General features: G+C 46.1%; 1 protein-coding gene across 1 annotated transcript; it reads right to left on the reverse strand.

Moving 5' to 3' along the window:
* Window positions 1-8,402: 8,402 nt before the first annotated feature.
* On the reverse strand, window positions 8,403-19,231 carry dyrk3 (dual specificity tyrosine phosphorylation regulated kinase 3). Its single transcript, XM_035630791.2, has 6 exons — window positions 18,363-19,231; window positions 16,354-16,463; window positions 12,323-12,528; window positions 11,897-12,200; window positions 11,339-11,755; window positions 8,403-11,240 (listed from the first exon to the last, which is right to left on the reverse strand). The coding sequence occupies exons 1-6, from the start codon at window positions 18,403-18,405 to the stop codon at window positions 10,509-10,511; spliced, it is 1,812 nt and encodes a 603-aa protein (XP_035486684.1). The 5' UTR covers window positions 18,406-19,231; the 3' UTR covers window positions 8,403-10,508.
* Between the last annotated feature and the right edge of the window lie 1,280 nt (window positions 19,232-20,511).

Below are 20,511 nucleotides of genomic sequence, written 5' to 3' on the forward strand. Positions count from 1 at the left end.
TCACAGTCACAACAATGTCCTGCTGCTTTTTCTCCCCGTGACTCAGTGCGGGCGACTGACCCAGTCTTGGAGGAAAGATACACACCCACACACTCATAGAGACAAATGTCTGTTTAGGTGCTTATTCAAACACACGCATAAATTCAGTCACAGGTCCACCCTGATGACCTAGAATATGATGAGGTGCCTTTCATGTGTATACACTTCAGCAGCTGTTTGCTTCCTCGAACAGATTGGCATAAAGGTCACACTTTATTCATTCATTGATACTCATACAATATGCCGGAGGTAAAGGCAATTTATCAACCTTAGTGCTATTTCTTCAGACAGCAATCATTTTTAGGGAACAATCCAACATTTTGGGACATTACCACATGGACATGAGAGTGGTATCAATCTTCTCATCAAACACTCTTCTCAAAACTGTTGAACACTTGAATGTATCCTATGTTATCTCCAAGTGTAAATTTTTCGCTATCCATCTTTGTTTGCTGTGTCTGTCAGTCTCTCTCCCTCCCTGCAGGCTCTTGTAATCCAATAATCCACCTTAATCCAAACTGAGATTACATGAGGTGAAAGAGCCACTTTGTGCACAAGACTATCCTCCGATTCAAATCCATTTGTGTATGTTGTATGTGTGCACATTAACATGTTTTTTTGTGTAAATGTATGGATGCATGTGCATGAGTGTGTATGTGTTGGGGCGGAGGAGGTGTGGCGTGCTGGTCCTCCTTTAATGAGCAGCTGTTCTTGTAGCCTCCCGTCGGTTCTCCATCTCTTTCCCCTGTTCTGTGCATTAGCAGAGGTCAGTGCAGTGCTCTTTAATCCTGCCAGTCTGATCCCCATCACGTTTCACCTCCTACACTCAGCCCACTGCCCCAGTCCCTCTGCATGCCTGCTCAACTCATTTCACCGCAGACTCCATTGTCCCTATCTCACTTGCCGTGTGATACCTGCAACACAGACTTTAGTGGATATGCAAACAGTGCACTCACTCTGCTCCTTCCAGTGTCTCATCATCAAAGACACACGGCTCAGATACGGCCCCATGAGACAACTCAATTTAATCATCATCCTCTCTTGTCTCGTCAGTCACCACAAGCTGATAGAAATCCGCTGTGAATTACTATTGGACTGGCGGTCATGTGTTCCTAGAGTCCCGTGCAATTGCAATCCTCCACTCGGCACTATTTTTAAGCTGCCCAGCTGGCACTAGTACCCCATCACCCCCCAGCCGCCACCACCAACACCACCACAGATGCACACAAGTACACACCCAATTGGATGTGAGTGCATGTGTCAGGCTGGTACGATGGTCCTCGGCCTCCACCATGTCCTTGTACGGTTGTATGAACCACAGACCAGCATGCCCCACTGGTGTGGATTTCCATTCCTGGAGCCCACTCCTCAAACATATAGTTCCCTCAGCCAATATCACGTCCTGTCATGCCTTATGCCTATTTGCTGTTCTTTTCCTGACATGCTACATATGCAGTTTGTCCTCCTGGACACACTGCACAAACACACACACACACACACACACACACACACACACACACACCTGCTTATCGGTAAGAGGTGAACTCAAGCCACACAAATAGACATCAATATGGACCTTTACTACCCTGACTGTATATACAAAATGCTGCAGTGCCTGCCTCACGTTTCCAGTGTACATTTCACCTACTGACAGGATTAGTAACATTCAGCCCTGAACTCTTGAACTCTGGACTTATAATGTTGCCAGAGAACGTGGAGGCTACCTCTGCTCGGTCATGCAGGCCTCACATGCTTCTGTTTTTTGTTTTGCATGTGTCTTTTCGTCTCAGCCATGATCTTGACTCTGACCTTGACCGTGTGTGCATCAGGTAGCCACCATGAGCCTACCTTTCTCACATGTGGACACAGGCTAATGTGGGACAATGGTTGGTGTTAGCATGAAAGTTTGACATTTTGGCGTTTCTGGGAGGTCAGAGAGGTCAGTGTGAATTTAATTTAATTTTTTCAGGGTTAGGGTTAGAAACCGTTGCCGGCTCTGTCCAGTTGCCAGGCAACAAGCACCTGTCCTTGGGAAGAGTCAGAAGTCTACAACATATGACCCCAGGAAGCGGCCTGGGTTTTCTATGGATTAACCTGCTGCTAGCTGCAGCCTTGTCCTGAATGTGGCACACGTGTTCTCATCATTGTGATGTTTTATGAAGCAGCCAGTTTCCCTCTCAACGCTGCTCCTCAGGTCTGTAGTGGCAGAGTCAAGTGAAACATAAACATTAACGCAGTGCAGCACGATTTAATTATTTATGCCCAGCTGATGGCTGTGTTCAAACGCTTCTTTAGTATGTGTGTGTGTGTGTGTGTGTGTGAGTGTGTGTGTGTGTGTCAGACAGAAAAAAAGGAAAAAGGGGTGAGACAGACAGAAATGAGAGTTAACAAAGCAAAGTGCAATCGTCGTCTCCTCTCCTCTCCTCTCCTCTTCTCTCCTCTCCTCTCCTCTTCTCTCCTCTCCTCTCCTCTTCTCTCCTCTTCTCTCCTCTCCTCTCCTCTCCTCTCCTCTCCTCTCCTCTCCTCTTCTCAGTAGGTCAGCATGTTTCCTGTCAGAAGCAGACGGAATCTGGCTCTCCACACAGTGCCATGGAAAAAGCTCTTAGGACAACAACTCAACCAGCAGCTGCTTCAAAGGAAAGAGGTCGTCAGAGAAAATAAGGCCAACGGGGCTTCCCCCCGACCCAACACACAAACATATATACAAAAACAGTGTCTACCCTGTACACTATCAGTGCCATCTTGTCCTACAAACTTTGCCCATTTAATGTACTGTTTAATACTTTCAGGGAACATTTCAATGGAGCTTCTGTGTCGTGTGACAAAGTGATGCAGTGTGTTCTCTTCAAACTCGATTTACTATAATCAGCACTGAATTGACTTACCAAGTACCCACTGTTACGACAGCGTTCAAAGAACAGATGGCCTGACTGAAGCACGCTAAATTGTTCTTGTTGACCAGCAGCGGCACCAAATTGCAATTTCACAGAGTTGTTTGTTCCTGACGATTAACACTGGAATACACTGAATTCATACTTGGAAAGCCATTTCAGTAAAAGCACAAACAAGACGGAGCATGTGACAGAAACTGGCGAGTCTGTTTACTCTCTGCCTCCACAGACACAAGCCTGTGTCATGTACATACAACCGCACGCATGAAGACACAGGCAAATACCAGACGCCTTGCATGTTCTTTTTGCTTTCCCTCTTTTCTGCATTAAATTGCATCTCCCCTGATTTACAAATATCCAGAAAAACTAAATCAATTGATGTGACGTTGCCTGAACGTTCATAGTGAAGTGCAACCGAGAAGGAGAGAAAAATTAAAGGTATAGCTCGGCAATGAGGGCCAAGGTTCAGTGCTGCAGATGACTGTCTCCCAAACTCCCAAAATTCCCCGGTAAAGGTTGTCCTGTCTTCTCCGTGAAACCTGAAACCAACCATAAATATCCCATTCACCCAGCAACAGAAAGGTTGTGACAACAGTGTCCAGATTGTAGGTGCCCCTAGCAGACAATAAGAGAGTGCAGCTTCACCACAGATAACCTGCCAGTGCCGTTCTGTTCGTGACAGCTATACGACTGGTACGACAAAGCTTCTGTCGCATCACAGTGACATGATTTAAGTGGACGCAGTCTTTGGTCACCATGCCTATCAGGATACACTTGAACCACCACCGTGTGTGTGTGTGTGCATGTGTGTGTGTGTGTGTGTGTGTGTGTGTGTGAGGAAGACAGGGGGAGAGTAATCAAACGAATGGGCAGACAGAATATTAGTTGATTTCCTGTATTGTTTTTTACTGTATGTTTTCTGAAGTCTTCTGAGGACAGTGGATTGGCACTGCTGGGTGAAGGAGCTGTTTATGGCTTCCAGTGGTAATGGAGTACATATAAGGACATGCACTCTCCACGTCCCATTCACCACAGAGGGTGAGCTAACAACACTGGCACAAAAATACAACACAGACAGAAGTAGATAAATTCCCTTTATCATGGTTTCTGTCGTTTGAAATGAGGCTTGTTAGCCACTGTTACCAAATAAAACTTGGAACTAATCATTCAGATTTGGCTGAGGTGCGCCTGGACTGTGATGTTTTCTTCCACCCTTATTAGTCTTTCACATCTTGTCTTGTCTGTTCATCTTAATACTGTTTGTCTTGAGTAAAGCACTTTGCATTGAAAAAAAATGGTAAGAAAGTGTGAAGGCAGGAGATGAATCGGATGTATGTTATGCATGAAAAATATGGCTCAGAAAGAAGAGAAATGAGCAAATGGTTGCAGTGTGTTTGTGCAGTATGTAAGGATATGAATGTGTTATATTAAAGAGCAGGTGCAAACATGCAGTGGCACTGGTCTTTATGATCATTATGAAACAAAATAAAACACGAAACTACATGTTTAGTAATATATATATAAATCCACCTCCTCATTTATACTCTTGTACAAGACCAGACTGGAAAATAACCTCCGTGGAGGTTTTAAGTAGGTGGGTTCACAGATATCCCTTGGAGCTTCTTCTCTATGTTGCTATGCCGACCTGCTACCTTGAGGCTATAAGGGAACGGAAAAGATAAAAACACATGCAAACCTACACACACACATAAACACACGCACTTGTAGAGATGGGCAGACAGTCAGATTCATCTCCGAGGCAGGGCATGAGTCATCCTCTATTCCGGTCCCAACTGTGACCCAGCCGGGTCATGTAAACAAGACAAGGAAACTGAAAACCTAAATCTGGGGGCTGCCAACGCAGGCAGCAAATACAGTAACTAAAGGTACAGACAGACTGCTCAAGTTTCAACCAGCGAGAAGAAGTTAAAGGTCTCTGCAAAATGTCTTTTGCAGATAGAAAAAAATAAATCACATAGCATGCACATGTGCCTCTACCCTGCAGTCTGTGTGGAATGTAGATTGGTGGGTTGGGTGGGCAAATGATCCTGGAGCACAACTCCGCCTCCTCCAACCATTTGCATCTGTTCGGCCTGTACAGACATGTGCTCAGCTGTGCATTTGTGTGTGTGTGTGTGTGTGACTAGTGTGAGCTCAGCTGTGAGTGGGTCATTGTGTGCATATGAGTGAAGAACAGTAGGCTGAAGTCTGTTTGTATTTGTGTGTGTGTGTGTGTGTGTGTGCTGGTGCAACAGGGGCAACTAATGTGGTTTTCTGCTGCTGCCTCCATCGCCTGGTTCGTACCTCAGCTGTCCCAGTGGACCGGAGCCAGACGACACACATAGCTCTAGTGTGTGTCTGCACTCCATGACCCAGCACTGGGTGTGTTTATAGTTTACTGTGTGTGTGTGTGTGTGTGTGTGTGTGCGTGTGTGTGTGATTATATTGTCCGCAAAAAAGGCTTGTGTGAATGCAGGAGTGAAGTGCAGAGGATCCCGTTGGAGCACAGTGGAGAGGTGATACTTACTGTTCTGGATGAAGCTTCAGTCAAGACAACAAGTTCCACCGGTGGATCACGACAGAGCTCGCAGTGACACCGAAAGACAACAACAACAACAACAACAACAACACAAAAGCACATATAAGAGTTTCTTATATGCAAACAAGTGAACAAAGAAAACATCATGAGCGCATTTCCAGCCCTCAGGGCAACCCACATCACTCACTCTGTCACATCCCTAAATACAGGTTGTGCAAGTCTGCTGCCAAAGATGATTTACGAGGAGAACGAAGAAAAGCTCTAGTTCGAATGTTTTTGACGCACACTTTTGAGGCCATTATAGTACAAAAGATCCCTGAAGGTCTAGCCAAGTAAGTAACCATCATGAACAGTAGATATGTCCTTTTTTTGGTTTGTCTGTTTGTGGTTCCTTCTCATAGAACAGGAGCTCACAGACCAACAAAGTTGGTGCTTAAAATGCCAAAAAGAAGTTGTTTCACTGCTTACTTTGGTCACAATCTGATCATTTCTGAGGTTTGGCCACTTTGCTCACAGATATGATGCCAAAATACTGTGTCAGTAGTTTGGAGAAAGTAAATAGACTACATGAGCTTGTATATTTAGTTTGCCTTGGAAAGTTTTTGGTTTTATCTTCTCTCGTAGTGACATATCTCTTTTAGAAGACAGTGAGGTCTCTGTGTTACCCAGTATAACTGGGACAATTGTCTCTGATGCTATTATTAAACTGTTTAATATTTTAATATGGCGAGACCAACAAACAAAATCCTATGAACCTTAAATTTTTGGGGTTCAGGGAAATCGGCCCTATTTTATCTCAAATCTGGAAGAATAAAACCATAACATGGCCACAATCAATACCAGACGTCCAACTGCACTCAGGGCCGGACCCCCTGCAGTGGCTCCATATGGGAGGAGAGGAGAGGAACCGCGAGGAACCGTCTAATGCGAGTGGTTCAGAGAATAGAAGTCAGTGTGCCAGTGGAGGTAGGGACAAAGAGCTTTCGACCATATGGTCAGAAGGTGACTGGGTTGGTGACTAATGGGATTGATCTAATCTGCTTTTAAATTAACAGAAAGAGGAGAGGAGAAACCAAACAGAATCATTTACTTTTTTTTTTTAAACCTTACTGTAAAGTGCTTAAAAAGGTTTTGAGAAGTCATAAACAATTGAATGGGGACATCTCAAGGGAAAAACAAAGGAATAAAACATTGTTACAACTCGTTATTTTGTATAGACGCCAACGTCAAAGAATGAATCTGCTAAAGGGCAAATAATAAAGATACATCTCAGATTATGTCCCATTACACTCACCGAAATAAAATCACCTGTCCTCTCTCATGCATTGTCTCAAAGCCATCTATATGAACGTGATAATGAGGGCATGCTGACTTGCACTTGATGGAAAGAGTGAGCCAATGCCCTGCCGATGGGAACTAATGACACCCACCTCCCTTTGCCATTGTCAAGATCCGCGAGCACTTAACACCTGCGTCATATTCCCACATACATACCCAACCCCCCACTCACCACCTCGCTCTCGACGCCTTCATCACGCCACGTTGCTCAACCGGTTCCTCCTCTTTCTGTTACGTATGTACCTGATTTCTGCCCCCCCGGACCACAGTCTGCAGGTGTAAACCTCCATGAATCACCAGCGTTACAGGAGATGATCCGTCTGCCGTCATCATCATCACAGTCATCTTCCTCTCCCACTCTTTTCTTCACAGAAGTATTTGTGGTAGAGATGTGCGTCTGCTCTGCTACCCGTCCAGATGGGACGCAGGACAGACAGTTTGTTTTGTGAAAAGTATCTTAACCGATAAGGATTTTGGTGAGAACATGATGGCTGGTGTGGGTGGAATCACCCTTAAATGTGCATGAGGACTTCAGGCCCACTTTCCAACTAACTTGGTCCTTACGTCCCTAGTTAAAGAACTGCACAGACAGTCAAACCGGTGCCAGCGTCACATTTTCCCAGAATGATGACACTGAGCACCTGAGCTGACGTAGTGACTGGACTTGAAAGATGACTATTCAGCGAAGTGACTGACTTCACATGTCGCAGCAGGGTAGAAACAGCTGCAGCGACGAACCAACGTCAATACTGAACATTGTCATCGCTCACTCACCGTAAACACACCAATACCCATCATTATTTTTTATTGTCTGCAGCTGCTCTGGAATTTTTATATGAGAGAACCAAAGTATTGCACACAGCGATAGCGTACATCACGTGTCTCTATGTGTAAGTCAACCAACGCCTTTCCACTCGGCGCTCCTGGGTGATATCTTATGACATGAACGGCTGCATCTTCACAGACGTCTGTTACACACTCTGCTCAGTCAGCTCTGTATTCTCCATGTTAGTGCAAAATAACAAGGCGGTGTCAGTATCACACGCTGCCTTGAAGTCCAGTCATAGGCCGCTGAGTCATCAGCGTCCCGATGTTCACAGAACCTGTAACCTAATCGCCGTCTTGAATCCACGTCGCTTTGCAGCGACTCCCTGCAGCAACTGAACCAGGGCCAGCCGTCCAGACACACGTTTTGTTTCGTAACACAGGTCCCAGGTATCAGGTAGCGACATCAACACTGGTTACCGCTGGTTACGAAAGCCCCGGGTGGGGCCACAGATAAGGAAAGGCCTATTGAATTTCTTGATCTTTTGTCTCACTCTTGCTGCAGATCTCCCCAGACAAAACAGAGAGCTTCTCAGAATTGAACTGAAAATCAGATTTAAAAAAATTAAAATTATTTAAAAGGCTTATGGCCAAAGGTTGTGGTGTGGCTCTCTGCGGAGGAGTACATTTGGAAAATCATGGACATTTTGCATCAACCCAGCCTGTTAAACAGATTAAAATACACTCCTTCTTTTATAAATTAAGCTGGTTAGTTTGACCAGCGTTAAGATATTCCTGTTTCACATCAGAAATCAGCGCAGAGCAGGACATTTCAGTTAATAATCATTTTTATTTTCTTTCGAAAAAGAAACTATCACAACTTCATTTGGTTACTGTACAGTTTCTCTTCTCATAGTCAGTCTGATAACAGGTTGTGATTTCATGCTGGAACACCAAACACCCTCCTACTAACGCACACCACAAGTACAACATGACAGTATACAAAGTTTCTCTTTTTCCACGTTCGCATTTTACATCCTCTGATATTCTGGAGTGAAAAGCAATAGAAACCACTTCTATTAAAAAAAAAAAAAGAAAGAAAAAAGAATGGAGACAGAGTAGAAATCCCTGACAGTTTGGCTTAGAAAAAGAGGGACGAGAGAAAGGACTCCGAGCGGTGTGGTCCATAGCAACATGCACCGTGTGTGTCTTCGTGTGCGTGTCTGCATTTCGGACAGCACCATAATTCACTATATATATGTTGGTTTAAGAGGTTCCCTGCCCTACATGAGACAGTGAGACAACAAGAGAGAGAGAGAGGGAGGGATGGTGGGGGAGGAGAGAGAATCTAGGTCAGATTGTGGAGCATGCAGACCCCCTTCGCGGACAAACTCGTATATGCATTCTCTCGCTCTCAGTAGACAGAACTGCATGCATGTTCATCCATCGTCGGGACAGAGGACTGTAAGTGGAACACAGTTAATCTAAGGTGAAGGGATGTATCAAGTATGTCTCCCTGAGAAACACTTCTTACTGCAGTACCATAAAAACCCTAATTCATCACTGGCCCTTCCTGCCAACTCATCTTCACCTCCCCAAGAAAAAGAAGAAGAAAAAAAAGAAGATCTTGGCTCATATTAAAAAATACTGCCCTTCATATTACCCCATGACCCTTCTCGCCTTGCCCCGCTCTCCTATTAGGACTAATGCACTGCCAGCAATCACAGCAACCAATCAGGAGCATGGACAGGTGACGAGCATACAAAATTAACTTTCCAAAGACAACCTTCCTGGCAATTCCCCCACAGACGTGTGTGTGTGTGTGTGTGTGTGTGTGTGTGTGTGTGTGTGTGTGCTGCGACTTTCAGCCCTCCGTCTCTCTACCTCATACAGCAGTCTCACACAAAAAACCTGCTTGCGAAGTACCGAGTGTGACGGTGACACCTCTATGACAGAGTTCGAGTGGAGCTTCTGTCCATCCCCAGCCCCTTCTTTCCACTCAAAGGTGGAGTTGGCAGGAGGAGTAGGGGGCTGTAAATAGGTTGTCCTATGCCCTCTCAATACCTCCCACAGTAGCACCATGAGGCTAAAGCGCAGACACGTACACACGTACACACTGAGCTGACATTCAAGCACCGGGGATCAGGAAGGGTAGAAAAAGAGCACAATAAGTAAATTACGAGGAAGTTTTAGAATTATTGCTAAAAAAAATGTTTTTCTAATTGTTCACTACATAATGCCAATCCCTCATTACCTGTGTGAAGGCATTGAGGTTGTAGACATGAGGGATAACTTTGTCAGTGTTAGGGCCCAAAACACTTGAGCATGATTCTTTTTTTTTTACCGATGTTCGCTGCTCACATCTTTGTTTGCTGACTCGAACCTGATAAGAGTAAATCTCTGTAGCCCTTTTCAAGTGTCACTCATAAACGACTTCCCCGGACAGGGTGGTCGTAACGTGAGCGTTCAGTGGGAAGTGAGGCAGGCGACAGTGCAGGTGTGCTCGAGTGTGTTTTACTAAAACACGACACTCCCGTGACAACACACGCAGGTTAAAAACTTTTGCTCATTTCAGAAGCCGTCCACTCACACAAGGAAGATTTTAAAAAGCATCATCTAAATCAAACCTTATCAGTTGGCTGTCGACATAGACACTCCACAGCCGCTCAAGAAAATCCTCTGTATAAAAACCTTTTTTTTAGAGTGTTTCTTTTATTGTCTGTCTCTCTATGTGTTCAGCTAATATTAAAAACCGGGAAACTGGGGTGTCGACACCACGCAGTAGAAAACAAATTAAAAGAACAACCCAACAAGTCAAAAGTTAAAACCGAGGCTCCTCTTCTTCCTGTACTCTGAACCCTCCTGAGGAGTGCAGAGGAGGAGGAAGAGGATAGAGAGAGGAGATTAGAAGACTCTCTCTCTCTCTCTCTCTCTCTCTAAGAGACAAGTTTTGGTAGGACCGTGCGAAGAGGTATGGCCTCCCCCGAGTCTCCCATCATATTGCTCCTCAGTTTGTTGTTGGCAGCTGTGGTGCCTAAGCCAGGGGCCCCTTTGGCCAGGATAGAGGGGAAGGAGGTGCTGTGGTGCTCAGGGAGTCGTTTTACCGCGGCCGCTTGGCTCTTCTCCGTCCCAGGTAGGGGCTTGGGCAGCCTGCGATACAGCCAGGGGTGTCTGAGGGCCTGGCTAGGGGTGAGACGAGATGAGGGGTCCCAGTCCAAACACTTCTTTATGAAGTCAGTAAAGGTGGGGTCCTCGCAGCCCTTGAGGGCGGCACTCCACTCCTTGCTACCGGGCGGGCCTCTCATCTTCCCACGGCGGGAGCGAGACCCCGTCAGCACAGTGGCCCCCGTGGGCAGGGTGTTTGCACCGCAGTAGCGAGGGTGGCCCTTGGAGTTGATGAAGTTCTTTGCCCTTTTGGCCTGCTCCAGAACCTTCTGCGGAGGCATGCCTAGCAGCTCCATGACGCAGGCCAGCTGGTCACCCTCGTCCTCGCCGGGGAACAGTGGGTAGCCGGTGAGCAGCTCTGCCAGTATGCAGCCGAAGCTCCACATGTCAATAGCAAGGCCATAACGTGAACCCAGAATCACCTCTGGAGCCCGATAGAAACGAGACTGGATGTAGGTGTATACTCGCTGGTGTTCGAAACAGCTGGAGCCAAAGTCAATCACCTGGAAGAGACCAGAAAAGATTGTTTGAGTGAACATCCACATCAGATGTACAAAACCTGTTCTAGGGCTAGTGCCTCCATCAATGAGCCGGGTCTCACCTTGATGCCGCTACGTCCCTGCTGTTTGAGCAGGATGTTCTCTGGCTTGAGGTCACAGTGGATGATTCTGTGTCTGTTCAGGGCCTCCAGGCACTGCAGGATGGAGTGGGCAAACTTCCTGACCAGCGGCAAGCTGAAGCCCTGGAACTTGTTGCGCTTGATAAGCTCATATAGGTTCATGCTCAGCAGCTCAAAGGTCATACAGATGTGATTGCGGAACGTGAAGTTTTCGAGCATGTGCACCACATTCATGGTGCCGTTTCGATCCTGCTTGCGCAAGTGCTCCAGGATGCGGATCTCCTCCTGCGCCTGCCGGTGGAAGCGCTTCTCGTTGCGCACCATTTTCAGAGCCAGGTGCTGCTGCAGTTTGTGGTCGTATACCTTGGCCACTTGTCCAAAGCTTCCTTTACCAATAATCTGAAAAGAACAACAAAATAGGGAGATAAGAATTTGGGGTGGCCTACAAGTCAGACTGACAACATTATTAGTTTAACAGGTGCTGGATTATAATTGTAATAGCCTTCAAACAATTCCAATATCAAAATATTTGTGTTTGACCTTGAGGAACTCGTAGCGGTAAGCCAGGTGGTCATGGGGGACGTGAATGTAACCGCCCTGCTCATCATCATAGCCACAGTTGTTGTTGCCTCCGGCAACGGCAGGCCTCTTCTTGGCATTGGGTCCCACAAAGTAGATGTCCGGGTAGGAGTGGATCTCAGTCTGCTCCAGGGTGGTCAGCTGAGACCGGTACAGTCTCAGAGCCTGGTCAGGAGTGAGGGGGCCACACAGCTTCCCACTGTTCCCTCCATTCCCAACTCCGTGTGTGCCGGAGGATTCAGAGGAGGCCTTACTGGATTCAGTGCTGTGGAAAACATGCAATTGGTGTTAATATACTGGTGCATGCGAAGTTTTTTTGCAACTAAAACATGCTTGCAGACGTGTTTTTAAGTTCCTTTAGTGAGTTCATGTGCCCATTTTTCTTACCTGTCAACACTGTGCTCCTTGGACAGGCTGGGGACTGGGGCAGGTTTACTGGGCGTCTGACCGGTGGTCCCACTATTCCCAATGGTTGCCGTGGATATAGCATTTATCTTTCGGTTGTTGGTGGAGTCTTCGTACAGGTACTTGACCTTCAGCTGGCCGCCGCGCACAGTTGCCTGATCCCTCATGACAGTCTTATTACCGACAACCTTTTACAGAAAGAAGAGACGGATAAAAAAAGGAAATTGTGAACAGGATGTACATATTTCACTTTACTGTGGAGAAGACATGGTTTATTGTGTCATTGAATGTGTTCAAAAGCGTTAAGCAAGGAGGACCCCTCCTTGTATAAGTCTAACTACAAACTGGTTATAAATTATGTACAACTTCAACAGCAACAGCAACTTCTTTAAGTCTGCAAGACCCCCACTGAGAGGTCGCTGAACAAAATCATGCACAAAATATTTCTTTGTTAGATTGTATCAATATTATTAAAAAGAGTAACAGCACTTTTAAGCTCATTTTGCAAGCAAAGTAGAGGAATTGGGAAGAGATGTAAACAAATATAAACACCACACATTACAGCTACATCCACATTAATGTTATAGTTTTAAATGCCGTGTCCGTCCGACGAGCGTTTCAACTCTGTATCAGAAATAATCTCTGACCATACTAACACACCTGAAAACGCACATCACATGACCAGTCACGTACATAGCACGTGTGCTGTGTATCTCGGTGTAAACAGAACGCAGTGTCTATTTCCAGTTGATTGCTTGGTTGCAAAAAAACTACTAACTAGGCACGGCAAAGGAAAAAAGTAGGAGAAGCTATTTCTTTTCTTGGAGCCACAACAAGTTAGCAACGCTTTGCATTCACCGCTGGTAGTCGAGCCATGACTTTTAAGAGTTAAGACCCGATCGGGGAGTGAATGTGGGCGACTGTGTCATCGTTTCCAACTGCCTTCGTTTCTGCTCTAAAACGCAGCCCGATTTTTTAAACTTAACCAGGATCAGCAGCATTTCCACAGTTCTCGGGTTCAGGGGCTCGAAAACTCCAGAGTAGTGTGGACGCCAGGAGTGAAATTGAAGTTTTAAAAATGTTGCTTAAGATATGTTTCAGTGGAAGTCATGTGGATGTGGCCTGAGAAAAGATATCACAGAAAGAGTTCAAGCAGGGATTCCCAATGAACTCCCGATTTCACGGTGCAAAAAGGGGTTAAATGTGCAACCAGGTAGCAGATGAGACAAAGGTTTTTCTTTTGCTACATACAGGCATACATATCACCAGCTAACTTCAAAGGCCTCTGCAGCCTGCAGAGATGCAGCCTGCAGTGGATGAACCAGCACGATTGGATCTAGTAACAGTCTGGTTGGAAATTCAAAAGAAGAACAGATCCACCCCCAAACATGACATATGCAAAACAACCCACGTCCTTGCCTTCTGGTTTGTTTGGTAGTTGTTAGCAATTAGGTAAAAGGTATAAGCAATCTCTGGCCCAGCATTGCAATAATCCTTCGTGAAGTCCAGAATTTAACTTCTGAAAAAGGATTTTAATAGTCTGATTGGGGTTCACTATGTCTGATTAGAGTGGCTAGCCATTGTCACTAAAAACTGGGACTCAGCGAACGCAGCTAAGCACAAAACAAAATTGAGTAATGATAAAACCATCCCTTTACATTTCATTATCTATTTTCAACATTTTTTCCCATACGCATTAAAAGTGACCAACGGATTGACCTTTGTCCGAGAAGACCTGAAAGGCCAGCAGAGTTTACGGAAAGCTTTTGGGTCTCGCTCTTGCCTTGCCAGTAAACGGCTTCGTTTCAGCAAACCCAGGAATTCATTCCTCCTCGCCCTCCGTCTCTCTCTGTTTTCTCTCTCTCATCAGCAGAAAGAACCCTCCACAAAATTATGGAGCACAAGGGAAAAGACAGTCATTAAAGTTTGATTATACTCTTAAACTGTGGAAGCAGTGTGGCTGTTAATAAGAAACGCTGACATAAACTCAGCATTGCCTTCCTATTTTGAGACGGTCTGCAGAGGCCTATTAAATGTGTCTCTGGCTGTCTCTACTTCAAGTGAACAGCAGACTGGTCTCATTTCAAGGAGGGGAATGCTTGGCCTTACTCCTTTCTTTCCTCCCATTAGTTTTCTATGCAGTCTTGTTAAGTGTCTGACTACACACACAGCTGAGCGGGTCAATGGCTGAAGCCGTGTCAGCTGATGAAGACAACACAACAAGGAATCCCACATTTAAAGAAGGCGTTGACATGTTCCACTAAAAGAGGACTCGGCTTGGAGTGTTTGTCTTTTAGGTTGGAGTCCTAAAATAGAGGTGGAATGCGGGACGGGTTTCCATACTTGTAACTATATGGTATTAACTTATCACAACAGCCCTACTGTTGACCCAGGGTTTCATGCAGCTGTTGTCCCAAGGCTGTGCTACGAACACAGAGAATGTCAATTGATTGAGCCCCTCCACCAAACACAGACACAGAAAAAAAATCAAAACTCTCTACCCTGTGTTGGATTATTGATTGACCGGGGGGGGGGGGGGGGGGGGGGGCAACAATCAGACAAAAACATTTTCAAAAGTGGCCGATGTTGACAACTAAAAACCAGAGTCTGTGAATATTCTTTAACACAGGTGATACTGGGGGTAGAGTCCTCTGTGTGCAAATCTGCCTGGTGCAACAGATTGAGAAGAGCTAATATCTTTGCTGTCAGCGAAACACCTAAGTGCGTTTTTCTCCTGTTTCTCAACACACAAACACTCACACACTCAGGAGACACATTCTTCAATTAGATATCAGCAAATCATGGTCATGGAGAATAAAGCTGGGTCACAAACTAAACAAAATTGTTGTGTTGTGTAGTTTTTTTGAGCAGAGCTCACCATCCTCTCACACATTGATGTTGTGTTACGAAAGATTTTTTTTATCGGTGTGTCCATTTACCCAACAGAGGACAGGGATGACATAGCGTTATTACTTTAACGGAGCACAAGGCAACTCTGAACTGGGGCGAGCGACTGTCAGTCACATTCAACAGAGGATATCACCTCTGTAAGCGTGACAGAAAATACAAAGGAAGAAGGACGGGACTAGAATAGAAAACTGGGCCTAACCTCTGTGCGAGCCCACTGACAGGGGGATTACACGAGACAGAAGAAGGGGGAGGTGGGGCCGGCGTTGATTAGCGATTGTGTTTGTGGGTCACATTTTCAAGCCCAATAAATCTTTACAAAATATCAAACCAGCCTTTTTTCCTCTGATGGTGCAAGAGGGCATGGGAGTATCACCGTCTCTGTGTGTGCATTTTCTGCCAAAGGGGCTTTTCAGACAGGCTAACATAGCAGGAGGACAGTTGTGAACAGATCTCACAGTGATGTCCTTGTCTGATAGACAGTCCAAATAGGTATTATTATAATATTATTATAAAGCAGCAACTATATCAGCCAAAAAGTATAAAAATATCTATGAGTTAACCCAGAGAAGCATATAAACTGCATTTGATATATATAATATTCCTGGTACTGGTACCGATTTACATGCCGTGAACTGTAAAAAGGATCATTTTTATCATTACTGTTATTGAATGTTCTGCATGTTGAAATAAAAAAATGTTCACAATGCCAGTAGCTGCTGTTGGATCTCTGTATTAACTTAAGCTGGACACAAAATGGCTACTTCACCTCAGCTAATCTCATGTAGTCATGGAGGATTACCCATTGCATCACACATTCTTATATCTCCTCAGGCAGTAAATCAATATCACTCACATTATCATGTTGTTCTCGTGTTCTGAAGGGTATAAAGCCTGACTGAAAAAAACCTGATTGGAAAAAATGATAAGACGAGGAATAAACTACACCGCCTTACAAAGCAAGACTGAGGAAAGAAAGGAGTGAAAATGGGATGAACATGAGAATCTCTCTGAGGAACAGGATGTCTGGAGACAGTGTGCTTCGGCACAGGAAATGGGGCTTTGCTCTCTTTGTGGCGTATGTTTGTGTTTGTGTTTATACTTACTGCGTGTTTGGGCATTGGGGGCAGCCCAGACGGACTGTTTGTATCGGCTTCGTCTTTAAGGATGTGGTCAGTCCTCATGTACGAGTCATACAGGCCGTCACCGTGGCGTGCTGGAGGGACAAAGGGGAACAAATTAATCAGCGTGATGATGTGGAATCATAAAATCTGCAACACAGACACACTCGGGGATCAAAGCAATCTAATCTTTACCACAGAGACAGACAGTCGCTTGCTTGTCCAAACCAAGCAAAGTCCTATTGATTATTTCACTATTTTGTCCAACCAGTTCCAATAACTACCTTGAGACTCAAACAAATGGGTTGAGTGAGCCAACGAACCCTTAGAATTGGCTTCAGGAGGACAGCCCCGCTATACTGCTCTTCGCAGACCAAAGGGAACGCACACTACCTGCCAGAACACCCTTAAACTGTGAAAAGCCCTTTATTGGCAGACACACCATTCAATTCATTGCCTCCAGTACATTGTACCCGAGGCCAGGGCACCGACCTGACCAGCTTAGATAGGGCTTAGGGTCTCGGATCGCAAGCGCTGCAAGTGGTATTATTGGCCTAATGGGAGTAACAGATGCCTCTGTGACGAGAGCATCTTTCCGTCTGCCCATCTGTCCATTCAGGCCGAGTCATGTAGTGCACACACACCAGGTGTGCTCAGAAATAGAGCTCATATGGAGAGATGGGGCCGCTTGTCACTCAACAGTGCAGTGTGCGCATTCACCTCTTGTGGCATCAAGCCAAACTTTCAATGCGAGACGATACAATCAAGAGCAGACGGTTGAGACGAGCAATTGGCTCTGTAGGAGGAGGCAAGTTTCTCAAATGACAAACCCTCATCGGCCGGCTGTTCGTCTCAACAGCCATTTAGCTAATACACAAGTTACAGGTGAAGAGATAGGATGGGATAGCTCATTAACAAAAGCCCAAAAGCTGTTGCAGGGGGGTTGTTCTCCCTGAGCAGCCACTGAGATTGTGCAGGTGCGTCAGAGACCGTGTCCCCTGCGCTGGCTCGTCAACTGAGCAGCTCCGGGACAGATTAGACCTGCTGCCTGGATACAGACGCATTAGACCTGCACAGCACAGCAAACAGAGGAATTAAGGCTCCACACACACACAATGTTAGGCGAGCACAGACCCCATTAGCCCTCTGCAAACTCCTAACAACTCAGCGGGGGCGCCGCACTTTCCGGACAGCATCTGACGCTGTTGTCCGAGCAAACTTTCCTGCAGAAAGTTAAAAAAAGGAATTTCAAACACAGCCCACACTTCTAAAGTAACCAACCATCCAGCTCACTACATCCAGCTGGCGGTCAGCCCCCCCCCCCCCCCCCCCCCCCCCCTCTGCACAGCAAAGGACAGAGAACAGGGTTCACGCAAACAGACGTGCAGCAGATCATGTGTCATAGAACCTGTCAGTGGGAGAGAGGTGGGGTAGAGACACTGCCTTTGGTCCACCTCTTCCTGGCAAAGTGAGTCCCCCTTACAGACAATATGCAACATGTAAAGAGGGTGGTACACATGACCGAGGCTTGACCGAGATGTCCAAGGGGCCAGTGGCGATGACCACAACATGCATGGTGCAGGCTGCAAAACAATGGTCAAAACTATTGTAAACACTGCGGATCATCGACATTTGATTTGAAGACAGTGGGTGCTCAGCACTTCCTGGTCCGTCTTCAAAACGCAGACAAGAGAAGTCTCGTGATTGATATTGGAGTGGCAAAGCAAAAACCAACCAACAAACAAGCAAGCACACAAACATCGTCTTGTGAAACACCGAGGGACACTCGCTGCGTGTGTCCTTCCCCCGACACGGGGTGTCGTTTCAACCAGGAGCTACGGGAGAAGACGCGTCAATCAAAGCATCTTAAAAGCACAAGATATTGCTGGACAGGCCGAGGGCCGACTCGTCAACGTGCAGCTGGAACAAAGAGCGACACGACGAGGGGAAACAAACGTTATTGACAACTGGTGCGACGCTTCGATGGTAGTTACCTGTTGCTATTGGCCCCTCTGGTTTTCTGCTTATTATCATCATGATTGCAATTGACACGTGATGCCAGCATCCGAAGTGGGGGGGGGGAGAGAAAATCCCGAATAAAAAGTGGAAAAAAAGCGAAGTTTCAAACTAGAGCCACGTAGCAAACTGAGCTAGCAGCGCGCATCCGTGTGCCGCGAGGAGCCCTGCGCCGACGGACCTGGCTCCTTCTTTCTATAACGTGTCCTCGGCGTATTGATGGCAGGTGTGTATTCGGCGTGCTACTCTCACTGTGGCATTAGCCCCGGCTGCCGTTTGGTGGGAAGAAAAGAAACCCCCGAGCAAGCAGTGGGGGTCGTCTCCCGCAGCCTAGCTAGCTAGCCAGCTAGCTCGCACAGCCGTCCGCCGGAGAGCCGCTCCCTCCGATAAAAATAGTCTGAGTCCAAATGTTACGCCTCGGCGCTCTGACCCGTGTGCCCCTCGCCTCTCTCTGTCGGTGCAGTGACTCGATCCGGTGCACCATCCCCGTGCTTATTCCCGGTTAGCTGACTTTGTTGCAGCTGCACACGGCGACGCTAGCACTCGGCGAAACCCCCGCACGGGCTCGTGTCCTCCTTCCGGACAGCTCGGGGCTGCTCCGCTGGTCTTCGGGGGGGAAGGCTAGCCGAAATAGGCTAGCTCGCTAGCTGCAGTGGTGCCCCATGTTAACCGCAGGAGCGACCCGGAGCGTGCCTCTCTCGCAGGGGAAGAGCTTCGCCTGTAGTCGGGGCGATAAGGCGGCAGCGGTTTAATCCCCCTTCTCTGCCGTACGAGTATCTTATTCGACGCAGCTTTGTTTTGTTGCTAAGGGCGTCTTCACTGAGCGGAGTCAGCAGGCGAACAGAGGGAGGGCGCGGGGGGGGCGGCGCTTAGCGTGGACACCGCCAGCAGAAGGGCGCCCCGCAGCGGCCAAGTGCGGCTCTGCAGGGGATGGATGGACGCTGACCGTCATCTATTGTAAAGCATCGTAAATGATTGATTCACCGTCAAGCACTCCTCTAGTTGCAGCTTATAAACCCTATATAAAGTATTATTTTTAACATGTACATATACATGACAAACTTAACTGTATTGTGATTTTGTATATATCTTTTTTTTTTACATAATTATTATCTCTATACATTCTTCTCATTTATATTTCATGTTCCTGTTTATCATAATCCAAGGTCTGCATATATTTCTATTCTTGGATATAGCAACTGTAACATGGCTCAATTTCCCCTGTGAATCAATAAACAATTTCTGATTCTCACAGTGATATACACATATACATATACATACTTAACTGCATATACTGTGTCTGTGTGTGTGTATGTGTGTATGTATTTGTGTGTGTGTGTGTGTGTATGTATGTGTGTGTTATAGTGCACACAATGCACTCATATTTTTACTTACATTTACTTATATATATATGTTTCATTCCTATTTATTATGATCTTAGTTCTGTATATATTTATATACTTTTTTGTTGAGCAACAGTAATGGAACCCAATTTCCCCCGTGGATCATTAAACTATTTCTGATTTTGATATACATATACATATAAATAAACATATACATTACATATACATGGCATGCTAATTATTATTTTTATTTCACATGTTCATGCAGTTGGGCTGCATGGTGGTGTAGTGGTTAGCACCTTCGCCTCACAGCAAGGTGCTTCTCAGTTCGAATCCCGGTTCAACCAGGGCCTTTCTGTGTGGAGTTTGCATGTTCTCCCTGTGTATGCGTGGGTTCTCTCCGGGTTCTCCGGCTTCCACCCACAGTCCAAAGACATGCAGAATGGGGTTAGGTTCATTGAAGACTCTAAATTGACCGTAGGTGTGAATGTGAGAGTGAATGGTTGTCCGTCTCTGTATGTGGCCCTGTGATAGGCTGGCGACCTGTCCAGGGTAAACCCCGCCTCTCGCCCAATGTTAGCTGGGATTGGCTCCAGCGACCCCCCGCGACCCTTAAATGGATAAAGCGGTAGACGATGAATGAATGAATGAATGTTCATGCAGTTCCCAGTGCAAAGCTTGACATTGAAGGGGCATTTAAATTGTTCAACTACTTAAGTAGTTGATCAATATGCTGGGTTGTCTATCGTAGTATATTGAGTATATTTTATAAATTGGACAAATA

This window comes from Scophthalmus maximus, chromosome 6 (assembly GCF_022379125.1).
Source record: "Scophthalmus maximus strain ysfricsl-2021 chromosome 6, ASM2237912v1, whole genome shotgun sequence".
Lineage (NCBI taxonomy): Eukaryota > Metazoa > Chordata > Actinopteri > Pleuronectiformes > Scophthalmidae > Scophthalmus > Scophthalmus maximus.